The sequence below is a fragment of the Morone saxatilis genome, unplaced genomic scaffold (genome assembly GCF_004916995.1).
Source record: "Morone saxatilis isolate NCDOM2014 unplaced genomic scaffold, NCSU_SB_2.0 Contig19, whole genome shotgun sequence".
In the NCBI taxonomy this organism is placed as follows: Eukaryota; Metazoa; Chordata; class Actinopteri; family Moronidae; genus Morone; species Morone saxatilis.
Window position 1 is genome coordinate 16,834,557 of NW_023339751.1, and position 12,442 is coordinate 16,846,998.

At 40.5% G+C, this 12,442-nt stretch overlaps 2 protein-coding genes across 14 annotated transcripts in view; one reads left to right on the top strand and one right to left on the bottom strand.

The window, feature by feature from the left end:
* Positions 1-4,720, top strand: part of LOC118329327 (girdin-like) — a gene marked incomplete in the record, with an annotated part of 71,689 nt that extends 66,969 nt beyond the window's left edge. The window contains 1 exon segment of the mRNA XM_035663451.1: positions 485-4,720. Coding sequence (XP_035519344.1) covers positions 485-1,390 — 906 coding nt within the window.
* A 1,628-nt stretch (positions 4,721-6,348) lies between these two features.
* camk2g2 (calcium/calmodulin-dependent protein kinase (CaM kinase) II gamma 2) overlaps positions 6,349-12,442 on the bottom strand; it is a 67,722-nt gene continuing 61,628 nt past the window's right edge. For all 13 annotated transcript variants that reach the window (XM_035662990.1, XM_035662986.1, XM_035662987.1 and 10 more), the window contains 2 exons: positions 11,895-12,146; positions 6,349-11,034 (listed from right to left, as the gene is read on the bottom strand). In XM_035662990.1, coding sequence (XP_035518883.1) covers positions 11,914-12,146 — 233 coding nt within the window. In that variant the 3' untranslated portion in view covers positions 6,349-11,034; positions 11,895-11,913. The remainder of the gene's footprint in view (positions 11,035-11,894; positions 12,147-12,442) is intronic.

Genomic DNA, 12,442 nt, shown 5'->3' on the forward strand with positions numbered 1-12,442 from the left:
GTGTGATTGTGTGTGAAAGGGTGAATGTGGCATGTAGTGTAAAAGCGCTTTGAGTGGTCGGAAGACTAGAAAGGCGCTATACAAGTACAGGTCCATTTACCACTTATTATGATTGCAATCATATGAGGGATATATTTAGCGCTGGAACTAAACAATTATTTAAACAATTAATTTATTATTATTAGATTATTTTCTCTATTTTTAGTTTTTTTCCAAAAAGAGTTTTCACATTATAATTTTCAGAGCCCATGGTTCAAATTGGTTGTTTTGTCTGACAGTTTAACAGTTTAAAACCCAAACTTATACCAACTTTTAAAATAGTATGCAGATTAATTTTCTGTCAAACTATTTGAATCGATTTTCAAGAATCAAGTAAACATGACGAGCACAAAGATTTTTGACGTAAAAATGTAGAATTATAAATTTTGATAAAACTACCTTTAATGTTAAAGAATTATACTGTTTGTCTGCTCTGTCTCTGCAGTCTGGCAGTCAGGAGAACCTCACTGTAGACTCTCCTCGCCTCTCCACTTCTTCCGAGCATGTGCAGAAAGAACGCACTTCCACAAAAGGCCGGGGCATATTGCGCTCCGCCAGTGGGAAAGCGGCCCCGGTCAGCTCTGATCGCCCGCCTAGATCCGCTGGACAGCCGGGTCGCCCGACCCTGCGTAAGGCAGAGAGCACCCGTGTGAGGGGCTCCGTCCCACTCCGCTCCAGCCTGTCCTCGCAGGGCAAAGCCACATCCGTCTCCGAACGCCTGGACTCTTCCTCTTCCACACTGCCCCGGGCCAGCAGCGTCATCTCCACCGCCGAGGGCACCACGCGGCGCACCAGCATCCACGACCTGCTCTCAAAAGACAACCGTCAGCCCGTGTCCGTCGACGTTGCTCCTCCCGTCGCATCCACCAAGGCTGGGGTACGCTCCCAGCCTACACCCAGTGAGTACCACCCAAACAGCACCAACCTAAAGGCACCCCTTACCACCACCACCCTGCCCAAGTCACTCAGCTTACCTTGCCATAGCTTGGAAGATCCTGACCTCTCCACCCTCGAGTCGTTCCTCGGCCCTTCCTTCACTGTAGAGTCTGTGTTCATGGACTCCATCTTTAGTGAGTCAGCGAGCAAAAACCTACCCTTCCTGTCTCTAAACCCCACACTAGTCAGCAACATCAGCGGGCCTCCTGTTACAAATAAAACGCACCCTCCTCCTATCCCGACCCACATTTCCACCCAAAACCAGGCCCCTCACAGCCACTCAAATGGCCAGACAAGCCCAGCCAGTCTGAAAGAGTATAACAAGGGCGTTGATCCCAATCGTGTGAGTAATTCCGACCAGTCACTGAGTGCAGAGGAGAAGCAGTCTCTGTGGTATGAGTACGGGTGTGTGTGAATGACGAGGAGGTTCTGGCTTGCTGATCTTTTCTGCCAGACGTGACTTAAAGAGGGGAGAAAAATGGGATGAATGCCAAATCGTCCTCCTCTGCATGTATTTATCAGAGCACTATCTATTTCTGTGTGGTGTATTTGTTTCATTCTTTTCTGTTTGCCATGGTGCCGATCGGTGAAACGCTGTTGTTTTTTCTTTATTTTTCTGTTCTTTTCTCTGAGGTGGGACTTTGATGAATGTTCTTCCGTCCAGTAGCCTTTTACCATATTATTGTTTCCTCATCAAATCTGTTTCACTGGCTAACATTATACTATTATCTGCAATGTGGGGTTTATGCATCACAGGCTCAATATTTCTGTTTATAGCTTGAATCGTAAATTAGCAGCGAGTACAAATGTTTGAGATTCATCGGTCACCAGGATCCATTAAAAAAAGCATTAATTGTGGGACAGATTTGTAGCAGCAATTTCTTAATTACAAATCCAAATAAAAAATGTTTAATGTGTCAGATAATAGATTCACTTTCCACTCTCTATGTATTATGATGTTTCAGTGTATGGGGGACTTTTCACTGCTTTTAACTCAGTTGCATCATCCACTAAATTGCACGGCTTTGTTCTGTCTGACCTGAAACACTCATTTTGATTGCTGTGATCAAAATGGTCATCATGTTTATCTTTTTTTATTATTATTATTAATGGTGTGTACTGTTTGTTTTTGTACATTTGACACCTTTTCTGTGTTTTCTGTTCTGTATATTAACTGGGGCATTTGCTCTGGTGGGTCTTAACAGACCTTTGGGCTGGTGACAAAATGATGAAGCTTCATTCCTAAAACGATCTGAGGGGAAGGTGCAGTTGGTTATGTGAAAGTTGACAGTGAAGGTAGTGGAGGATGATAGCCCTTGATGGAGTTAGTAAAACAGGAAGTAGTAAGTTGAGAATAGTTTTCAGTGGTCAGATTGTTTTGTGAAGGAAGCTAACATCATTTCTTTTGGTATCTGGAAACCTTTACTCACCCTGACTCACCATAATTTGAAAGTGGATAATATTTGATTATGTAATTTAGACTGACAAGATCTTGTACAGATTGTTGTAATCATTAAGTTATAATCAAAGACGAGCACTGCTTTATGTGCCAATACTAATAGTACTGTCTGCCTCTAGATTCTTATTTATTTCTGCCTTTATACTTGCTGTTTTTGAAGTTGCTTTATTGTATTTATCCTAATCTACAGTATATGCAGGTATAAAGTCAATGAAAATGTTCTTGTCGCTGACTACAGATGTAACATAAACATTGCCTTTGTCCTACAGATGTGGAGGGCAGAAAGTCTAAAAGCAGGAGCGGGGAGCCGCAGCAAAGCTGCTAAACCCCGCCCCCACCACCCTCGTCTGTCTGCTACCATGCTGTGAGCGCGTGGTGAGTGAGTGCTGCTCGAGCGGGAGGAATAGGGATCGGTGGGGGTGGGGGTGGGGGTGGGGGTTTCGGTCTTGTCTCCATGGGAACCTAAAACATGGTGTAACAGATGTCGTCCATCCTGTCAAGCACTTGCTTCCCCTGCTTCTGTAAGCCTCCCACCCCCTTCCTCACTGTACTGTTTGTTGCCCCACCGTCCCTGTGGTGCCAAACGCCTGTTCAGAGTCTGATGGGACCCTGGTCTGCATGGCATATGGGCCGTTTTACAACGTTGCTCTCAGTGGACGAACATGTTGCCTGTTTGTGTCCCCAAATCACCTAACGAGGAGTTCTACAACTCCAGGGCCTCAACGTATCCCTCCTTCATGATGCTTCTTGTGTTGTCGGTTAAGGTGACTGTTTCCCGCTGGTGGACAAAAAATAGGCCCTTTGCTGTTTCAGGCTGCTTGTTGTTGCTGCATGGCTTCAGTGTAGCGCTGAAATCCTTCCCCCTTCTTGTTCCCTTGACAATGCATGTGAATCCAGGCTGGCTGCTTCCTTCTGTCTTCTCTTATATATCACTGTCTACTGAAACAGTTTCTGACTTTTAACTGTCTTTTTTTTCTCTTTTGTATTTTCTGTGTTGTGTTCTCTTTTTTGTTTTTTTTCAACTTTGCCTCTTTACTTTCTAATCTGTCTCCTTCTCTTTCTTTTCTTGCTCTTTCCACTCCTCTTTGCTTGCCTGGGACTCAGAGAGAAAGGTGGCCTTGGAGCTGTGTGTCTGAAGCCTAGTAGAGTTAATCTGCTGAGACCGTCTACAGTGAGAAAAGATTGTATATCCCAGTTTCCTTTTTCTTCCCTTTTTTTTTTTTTTTTTTTTGTTTCAAACCCAGGACACTTCAGTAGAGAAAAGTGGCTTCCTTCTCTGTTTTGTTTTTCTTCCTTGAATCAAGGAAAACAGAAAAATATTAGAAAATGTTGCTGTGACAGTTTTTTTTTTTTTCTATAAAGACTAAAGCTGTGGCAGATTGCACTGCCATGTTTCCTTCAGTGTGATGGACTGCTAGATGTGCACTAGTCTCTACGGGCTAAGATTAAAGTGCCAATGTTCACACGACAGCCAAAAGGGAGATCTTAAATCAGACTGATGACACCATTTTGGTTCTTTTTTGCAACTTCAAAGTCAGCCGGACCTTCTTCTGCCCAACGCCATGATCAACAACAATGAGTCTTTTTGTAAATGTGCAGCATGCACAAGCAAAGGCGACGTTCAGGCTTGTACAAAACATTTTTCAAAGCATGTCGGCACCAAACATTTCCAACTTAACCTGCTATCAGACTGAAGAATCACAATCTGCATGGAGCAATCAATCAGCCAATCACCCCACTTCCTTTATCCAATCAAAGAGGGAGGACAGAGTTCAGTGGGGATTTTTCTTGCCAGGATGCCAAATGGACTTGGACAGGAGCCATGACAGCTGTGTGATTGGCATCTGGTGCGTGCCAATCGTGAGTGAAGGTTGTGTGATCTGAGAGTGAGACTAATCATGGGAGTGTTCCAGGTCACCTATATAAAGGTTGGCAGCCACCCCGAAACAAAGCCTACACACTGTTCTTATCTTAAAAAAATATATCATCGTTGATCTCATTTATTGCTTCCCATCCTCCTCTGAAATGGAAAGTAACAGTAAAAGCACAGTTCATTAACATCATACCATCACAGTATTGTGTATGTACGTTCTGAGAAGGAACTCGGTAAGGAACTGTTTATAAATATGACTTGAGTATAGGTGACCTGTAATCTGCCCAGTGCATACAGAACGTGCAGATTTCTGTTGCTGTGTTGAACATGATGGTGATGACGAGACCCATTGTTTTCTTCCTTTTCCACTTTTACATAAATCCATTTGATGTAATTAAAATTCATCAAGACTACAAGTGTTTGTGTTTTATGCAAAGATTCTTCTTTCACGGAGTCTGCCTTGTTGAATTGCCATGTTTCTACAGTAGCCCTGAATGGTCAAACAACACACTGGCTCTAGATACGGCCTTGAGCGTTTCTTCACAGCCAGTGTAGTTTCTGCTACACGTTTGGAAGACGAGTGGTATTCAGTTAGTTACAATCTGCAATTTCACTGTTAAATGCCACAAAATCCTACACACTGGTTCTTTAAGAGGTCTTTATAATATTCTGGTCCCCTCATGTATGAAAATGGACAAACATCCTATTTAAAGTGGAGTACTTTGGATACTCCACCACTTTAGCATTGCACTCTACAACATTATCGGACTCACAATGAGCCGGTTCTTTAAATAAAATGATCAAAATGATCTATGTAGAAGAACCAGAGATATTGTCTTTTTTTTATTCCATGCATTGTTCTTGTCCAAACATGGTGCCTACATTACCCACAATGCAACTTGACCATTGACAGGTCCATCATAGATTCTTGTAGTGGCTAATGATGCCTCAAGCAGGGAGGAGCAGCAGGCTGCCTCACTGGTGGGAAGATATCTGCATGAATCAGAGGTATGGAGACACTCACCTCAGCTGAAGCTCAAAGGATAGGTTCACATTTTTTGTGAATAAGACTATTAAAACAACAGTCACATATCCATACAAACGGTTGCTTGTTGAAAGATCCCTTCCTAACATGCTTCCCACCGAGATGTAGTACAAACTCCATAGTTCTCGTCCACCCCAAAGTTACAGCCTTTTTAGTAAAGTATAAACAGCAGAATTGCAAAACTTGTTTCAGTGTACATATATCCACCTGATTATTGTTTCAAGACTTGGCTTGACAAATTGTGAACCTATTCTTTAATTAAATTTACACCTAAACGCTAACTGCATGTTTAAAAGGATGTTCCTTCCCCAGCTCAGCCTTAGGTTGATTTGTTTGGTTGTTGGCGCTCTCTAGAGGTGACTGTTAGAACAGATTTAATAATACAGATGTGAATGGACCTGTCAGTCAGTGTAAGAGGGGACGACCTTCCTTTAAAACCATGAACATTTTCAAATATTTCATTTATTTCAACCATAGCCCCCAAAAACTGACCTAAGAATATTTTTTAGATGCTAATAAATAGCACACGTAGAACAAATGTAAAATCATCAAAGCATGTTAATGCAATTAATGGTATTTCATTCCACATATTATTTAAACATCTAAAACATGTAAAATAGCTCATTTGTTAATTACACATTTCTTGTCATTTATTTAAACATATCTAAGCATATTTAGCTATTTAAAGGCTGTACATTGTATAGAATACCTCTAAGTTGATTTAATTACCACCCGGCCTCATATACAGCTGCAGGTTAACAGATATATAGATATTCATCCCCAAGGTGTGTTATGTTGTGTCTTTGTGCCGTATTATATAAACAGCTGTAATCATTAACCACAGTACTGATATTTAGATAACTGCATACACCACACAAGCATTTTAACAACATGAGAAACAGACACAGATATTGAAATGCTTTTTTTTTTTTTTTTAAATGAAATGCTTTAATTTTCCAATAATAACAAAGAACAACCATCCAAACAAACACGTGATAGTTTTTAATGTATGTTTATTAACTGTATGGTCATGCAAAAATCCAGCATCCAATTGAAACTCAGAGTATAGACACATGTAGCCCCTTTTTAGTATAAGGTTACAATGCAATAAATTTACTTACATACAAGCTAAGGCTTTTGCTATTCTTTTATGCATTTTAATGTGAGATAACTCAGACGGAGCCATTTCATAACCTTGAGGATGCAAGTAACATAGATTTCCATTTCTTTATCAAGTAAACAGTGAAAAATTACCAGAAAGTAGACATGCATATTTCTTCCATTTGTAAAACTGCATATATAGTGTTGCTGTTTGTGGTTTTAATTATCCTTTTTCAACATTTGTTTGAAGCATTTCAAGGATTTTTTTTTGTTCCCCTCAGTTCAGTCAGGTACTGTTTTAATTTAACATATAGAAGACATGTGCACTAGTATTTTGGCAAATGTCGAATATATGAATTTGATTTTCACACATTTGCATTTTTTAAACCAAAAATGTATAAAGCAAAACAGACACCAATCTACTTCAACTACTGTGAATGATATTTTCTCTTGTAGGTCGTTGGTGCATTCAGCCCAAGGTTATTCTGTGTGAAGTTAAATTTATATTTGGTCACGTATCCTATGTACAGCAGTGAGACTCAAAGGTCGATAACCCTGTCATGTTAAAAGCACTCTGTTGGATCTCAGTGACACTTCAGCTGAACAGGAAGGTCACTGTAGTACTTCTATGGAAGCAAATACAGCCCAAATCATTTTCATTTTATATGCAAATTAACACTGACATATAATTACTATGGAATATAGTTTGTTAAATTCAAATACCACAAATATTTCACTATTTATTGAAGGCATGTATCTGAATTTAAGTGGTTTAAATTGACCTCTTTGTAATTTCCAGTTGCTATTTGTATCTGGTGCAATTTTACATTTTGATTTACAGAGTTTTTATTCAGGTTCAGTATTGAAGTTTTCAGTGTAAAATATTTAAATGCAGTGATTTCTGTGGTATTTAAATCTTAACATTAAATACTCTGAAATAATTAAATTTTATAATTAGACTATTTGCGTCTGTGAACTTATGACCTTTCTTTGCTGCCATACACTTCACAATAAGACAATGGACTCATCTGTGATCCGGAGTTCAGACCCTGTGCAGAAATATGTGCCTTTTCGCACCATGTCTGGTGTTAAACAGTACAGAGTGCATCTAGTACCTTCTAGTTCCTTCCATGCAGATAGTTTGGATTACACTCAGTTACACTGAAATGCAACAGAAACGTCTGTGTTACTCCGAACAGTTGTTCTACCAATAAAATGTTCACAGTTAAGTCTGTGGATGATTCAGGGAGTAAACAGGACACGGTTTCTGAAGAGAGATGTTGCTGTTGAATTTTGTGGTGTTTGTGTCATTTTTCAATGCATCAAAAACCCGACAAATAAAACCAAAACTATCTGCATGGCTAGATGGAAAAATATGGGTAAGTGAGAGTGGTTTTTTTGTGTTTACTTTATTGCATAAATCTCTGAAAGACTAAATATGACAATTATTTCTTTGTACTTCTTTATTCAATCAGCTGAAGTTACTGAGATGCATGAGAGGGAAAAAAATTCTCAAACGCAGGGTCAGAGAGTTTAACTTTACAACAGTGGTTCCCATTATGTGGTCACAAGTAGGTGCTGCCTTATTTTAAGAGGTCATAAAGGTTGAGAATCCCTGTTATTCAACTAACAATTTTAAAAAAGGTCATTGTGAGTGGGCTAACTGCACCAGCTGCCTATTCTTTAGACCCAATAGATTCAGAATTGACAGATTTCTACTCATAACAGGAAAAGCAAAGTGTAACTAACAACATTAATGATGTTCCATTAAGCACCCCAGAAAGCAAGCACAGGGATGCAGCCTGTATTAATGCCATCGTTTATACTTGTGCTTTTCCTGCTACATGTCCAAATGTGTGCTGTTAACGTCTATTTTGGCTTCATATCAAAAATGCAAATTTCAGTTTGATCCAAACACTCTGGCAAACTGACTTTTTAGCCGCTTCAGATCAGTTTCCCTCCTTTAAGATAACCTGTAACGTTTAAGCATCCCCATGACTGTGTGGAAATACGCACACAATGAAATAAAAGCATCTCGTCAGATCGGTGGCATCAACAGACAACTGGGCCAGAGCCCACAGCACAAACACAACTACTTAGAGCCATAAAAAACATCACATCATAGATTCAGTACAGGTTTCACAACGTGTCGTCATCATGGTGCAAAAAGTGTGAAGGGCGGGGAGTGACACAGTTTTCATGGTATGTCAGATATGTCACAGCACTCAGAAAGAAGCACAGACGGCTGATACAGTAGGTCGGGTCTCACATATGATTCACAACGTGTTTTTTTTTTTTATCTGCTCAACCGTGTCAGTGTACGTACAAAGACACAGTATGTGATGGTTTGAAGCATCATCATGGTTTCAGCTTATAGGTGACAGCCAGCAACAGCCTAAGTAGAGCGCGAGTTAACTATGGAGCAGCGTAGCACAGACACGGGACAGACTCACCCCTCCGCTGGTACAAAGTCACACAAAGTTTCTACGACAGTGGAACAAAACAGTGCTGCAAAGCTCAGCCACTGACATGGAGATATGTTTTGTCCTCTTTAAAGGGAGAATCTTTGATCTCATGTGCTTATATGATGTTGTGAATTCCAATATAATTACTCACAGGAGTGTATTAAGTGTTTTTGTCTCAAGATTTCTGCATCCGGTGTGTGTGTGTGTGTGTGTATTAATCAGTGTGCGAGGGGACAACAGGGACAGTAAAAAAGGGTTGTGGCAGTCCCAGCCTCCCTTCATTTTAACCAGCAGTTTTTATAGTTCTGGCTAAAACCGATAAAAATATCAACATCAAAACACTAACAACTACAACGTTTACAACAGAAACGGTTAGGGACCAAACCATTGATTGCCATCAGCAAAAGGTCCCACAGCCCTCGAGCCAGCATAGCCCTCTACCCATAATGCCTCTGTTTTGTCCAATCTCGGCTGAAATCCCTTTTTCGACATGCTTTTTATAGTGCCGGGACTTCACACAGAAGTACAGCAAGCCAAGACGGACTACATACATATTTTTTGAAGAACACAATCAGAACAAGAGACAGGCGTAAGGGTGACATCATCATCATCATCATCATCATCACACGGGATGGTGCTACTAAGACAGTAATGGGGCTGGTTAGCGAATATCACAAGAGTAACAGATGTGGAGAGGATAAGAGGCAGGAATGATGGAAGTAGTGCGGGAGAGGTAGGGTGGAGGGGAAGGATTTTGGCGAGCGTAACCTGAAGTTGCAGAAAGGTTCACTCCCTCAGAAGAGCGAACGCAACAGCATCGAGTCTTAAGTGTCTGTGCAAAAACAGTACAGGCCAGTAGATAGTTCAATTAATTCATGCTTCACATCAAAAATACACAAAAACTGTTTAAAGAAAACTTAAAAAGTTGGCGTGAGAGTGTGTCCGTGCTTTCAGAATAGGTAGTTCAGAGACGTGAGGAGCTTTAGACTTTGACTGATGGCACCTCCTAGTGTTCGACTCCAAATACTGCAGGGCAGACAGATGAAGGCCTTCTGCAACTTCAGGATGAGCTGGCCTGGACGTTGTGTCTAAAGCTCAAGAGAAGCTCAGCCCATAAAAGCTAGAGCACAGGGAGTGTTTGTGAGTGTGTGTGTTTGTATTTACACCTCGGGACCTCAAAGCTGAAAAACCAAAAAAACACCCACTCTCATGCTTAACTCCCCTCCCTACACCCTGAAAGTAAACCATGTTCCCCTTTTCGCTTATATAAATATCTATTTATACACTATTCTATTAAATAAAATCCCCCTTTTGATTAAAAATTATCCTTTTTTTTTTTTAAACACAAAATACTTTAAAATACATCATTTAAGAGATAAAAACCAACAGCTTAATAACACATAATACAAAAAGACGAAATAAAAATAAAGGTCCCTTCAATAACGTATCACAATGCCTAAACCCCTTTAAAACATTGTGTACAGATGCTCAAACCTGACACACAAAATAGGTGTTAAATTCTGATATTAAGTAGATATTAGTTGCTCCCGTTCCCATAAACCCCACCCAAATATACCTGTTAACTTTAAACCAAACAAAACTTTTATTAAAGTATACTTTCTGCTGAAATCACATTTTTCCACACACTATACTCGCCGCCCCAGTCCCTTTCACTATGTGTGTTAAGTGTACATGTTTTTCTGTTGTTACATATATATATATATATTTGAACATGTTAATACTTTTCCAGACAGCAGACAAAACAAAGATGGGGAAATAAAGGCCATGGGAGAAAAAGGACCAGGACAGCATCACCCCTGTGTCGCCACTAGAAGCATGCACCATCTGCAAGAAAGGGACTGACAACAGCCGGGCCCCGACCTCATCTAGCTAGGGTTAGACTGGATTGGTGTTGGTTGGTGTGGTCGGTCATTCAGTCAAGCTTTTGAAATATGCTTTTTTGTTTGTTTGTTTGTTTATTTTTTTATTTATAATGTATTTTCCCCACTTTTGTGTTTTGTACATCTTTCCAAGCAGCCTCATCCCGGCCAGGATCCAGGCACCAATCCGACCACGGAGAATAAATGCTCCAAACAGCTTTAGAGTTCAGGCAAAGCTGCAGAAGAAAGGATACAACGGTTAGTGTGCAAACGGTCTTTAAGGAGGAGTTTACCTAAATTACAAAAAGAAGAATTCTCACATTGCCTCCATGGTATAGAGGCGTGCTGAAAATTGCTCTTCTGATAAATGTCCCCTATTCATAGTGAAGTGTTTTTTGTGAGCTCTGGCGTAATCAATGCCACCAAACTGCTATAAAGAAAGTTGTTCCGCTTTCCAGTTTCAGTCCCACAAATGCCATATAAGAATAATTTCACATCACAGAGCTGCAGGCACTGCTTTGGGAAAAATCAGCAGACAAAATCATAACAAATGGAGCAGTGTCAGTAGTTGTATTGGATTGATTTAAATATATCTGCTGTATTTGATGTGCTGTGCTTAGCTTAGCATAAAGACTGTAAGCAGGGGGAAACAGTAGCCTGGCTCTGTCTGTTCCAAAACACATCTCTAAATCTCACAATTAACACGCTGTATGTTGCTTGTAAGAACAACGATTTGTAATTTTAGGTAGAGTCACAAGCTGCAACTATTTCTTGGAGAGAGAACTGAGCTTCTTATCTAACTCTTGGGAAGAAAGCAACGTGTGTTGCAAAATGTATTCCATAATAAACTAAAAGGAAATGGTATATAACCATCAGTATGTTTGTCTTTTGCAACCCTAAATCTTTCAATTTCTTAATTAATCTTAAATTAGATTTCAAATGATGTGAAGCTAGTAAAATCATGATGTTTGTCTATTCATTACATGCTGCCTGCACTGTAAAAACCCTCAGTCGACCATAATCATTTTATGCATCCAGCATAAAACTTTTACTGCACCCTTCGGACCGTCATAATAGTGAGGCGTTATCACCCTACCTGGGCCTGCGTACTCAGCTCACTGCAGGGGTGCAGCCGGTGCTCCTGAGCAGTGAAAGTGCACATTGAGCCATTTGGCATCCCGGCGATGCCACACACGGGTCTCCTCCGACTGGCAGGAGCGCGGTCGGCCCTGGCTGTCCATGTACTGCGTCAGGCGGATGTAGGCGATGCAGGCGGCATCCTCGCCGATCAGATGGACGTGGGGATTGAGGATGGTGGTGTGCACTGGCTTGCTGTTTTTACTCAGCACTGTGGGGAAATGTACAGTTAAGCTGTTTGTAAATGGACTGGTCAGGTGTTAGTGTGTAGCAAAGGAACCGAATTTGAAAACATTAGGCATATTACAGCTGCCATAGGCAACACATGTTGGCAGCTTCAAATGGCCGAAGGAGCAAATGGTTACATAACTGAGAGGTGGTGGTGATTTTATAAACGGATCATTTCACACTGACTTTAATAAATGGTTATTTTATAGATGTCTCACATATCATTTTGTACGACATTAGTTATGTTTGGAAACTCTTGAATCTCAACTTGAACCTTAA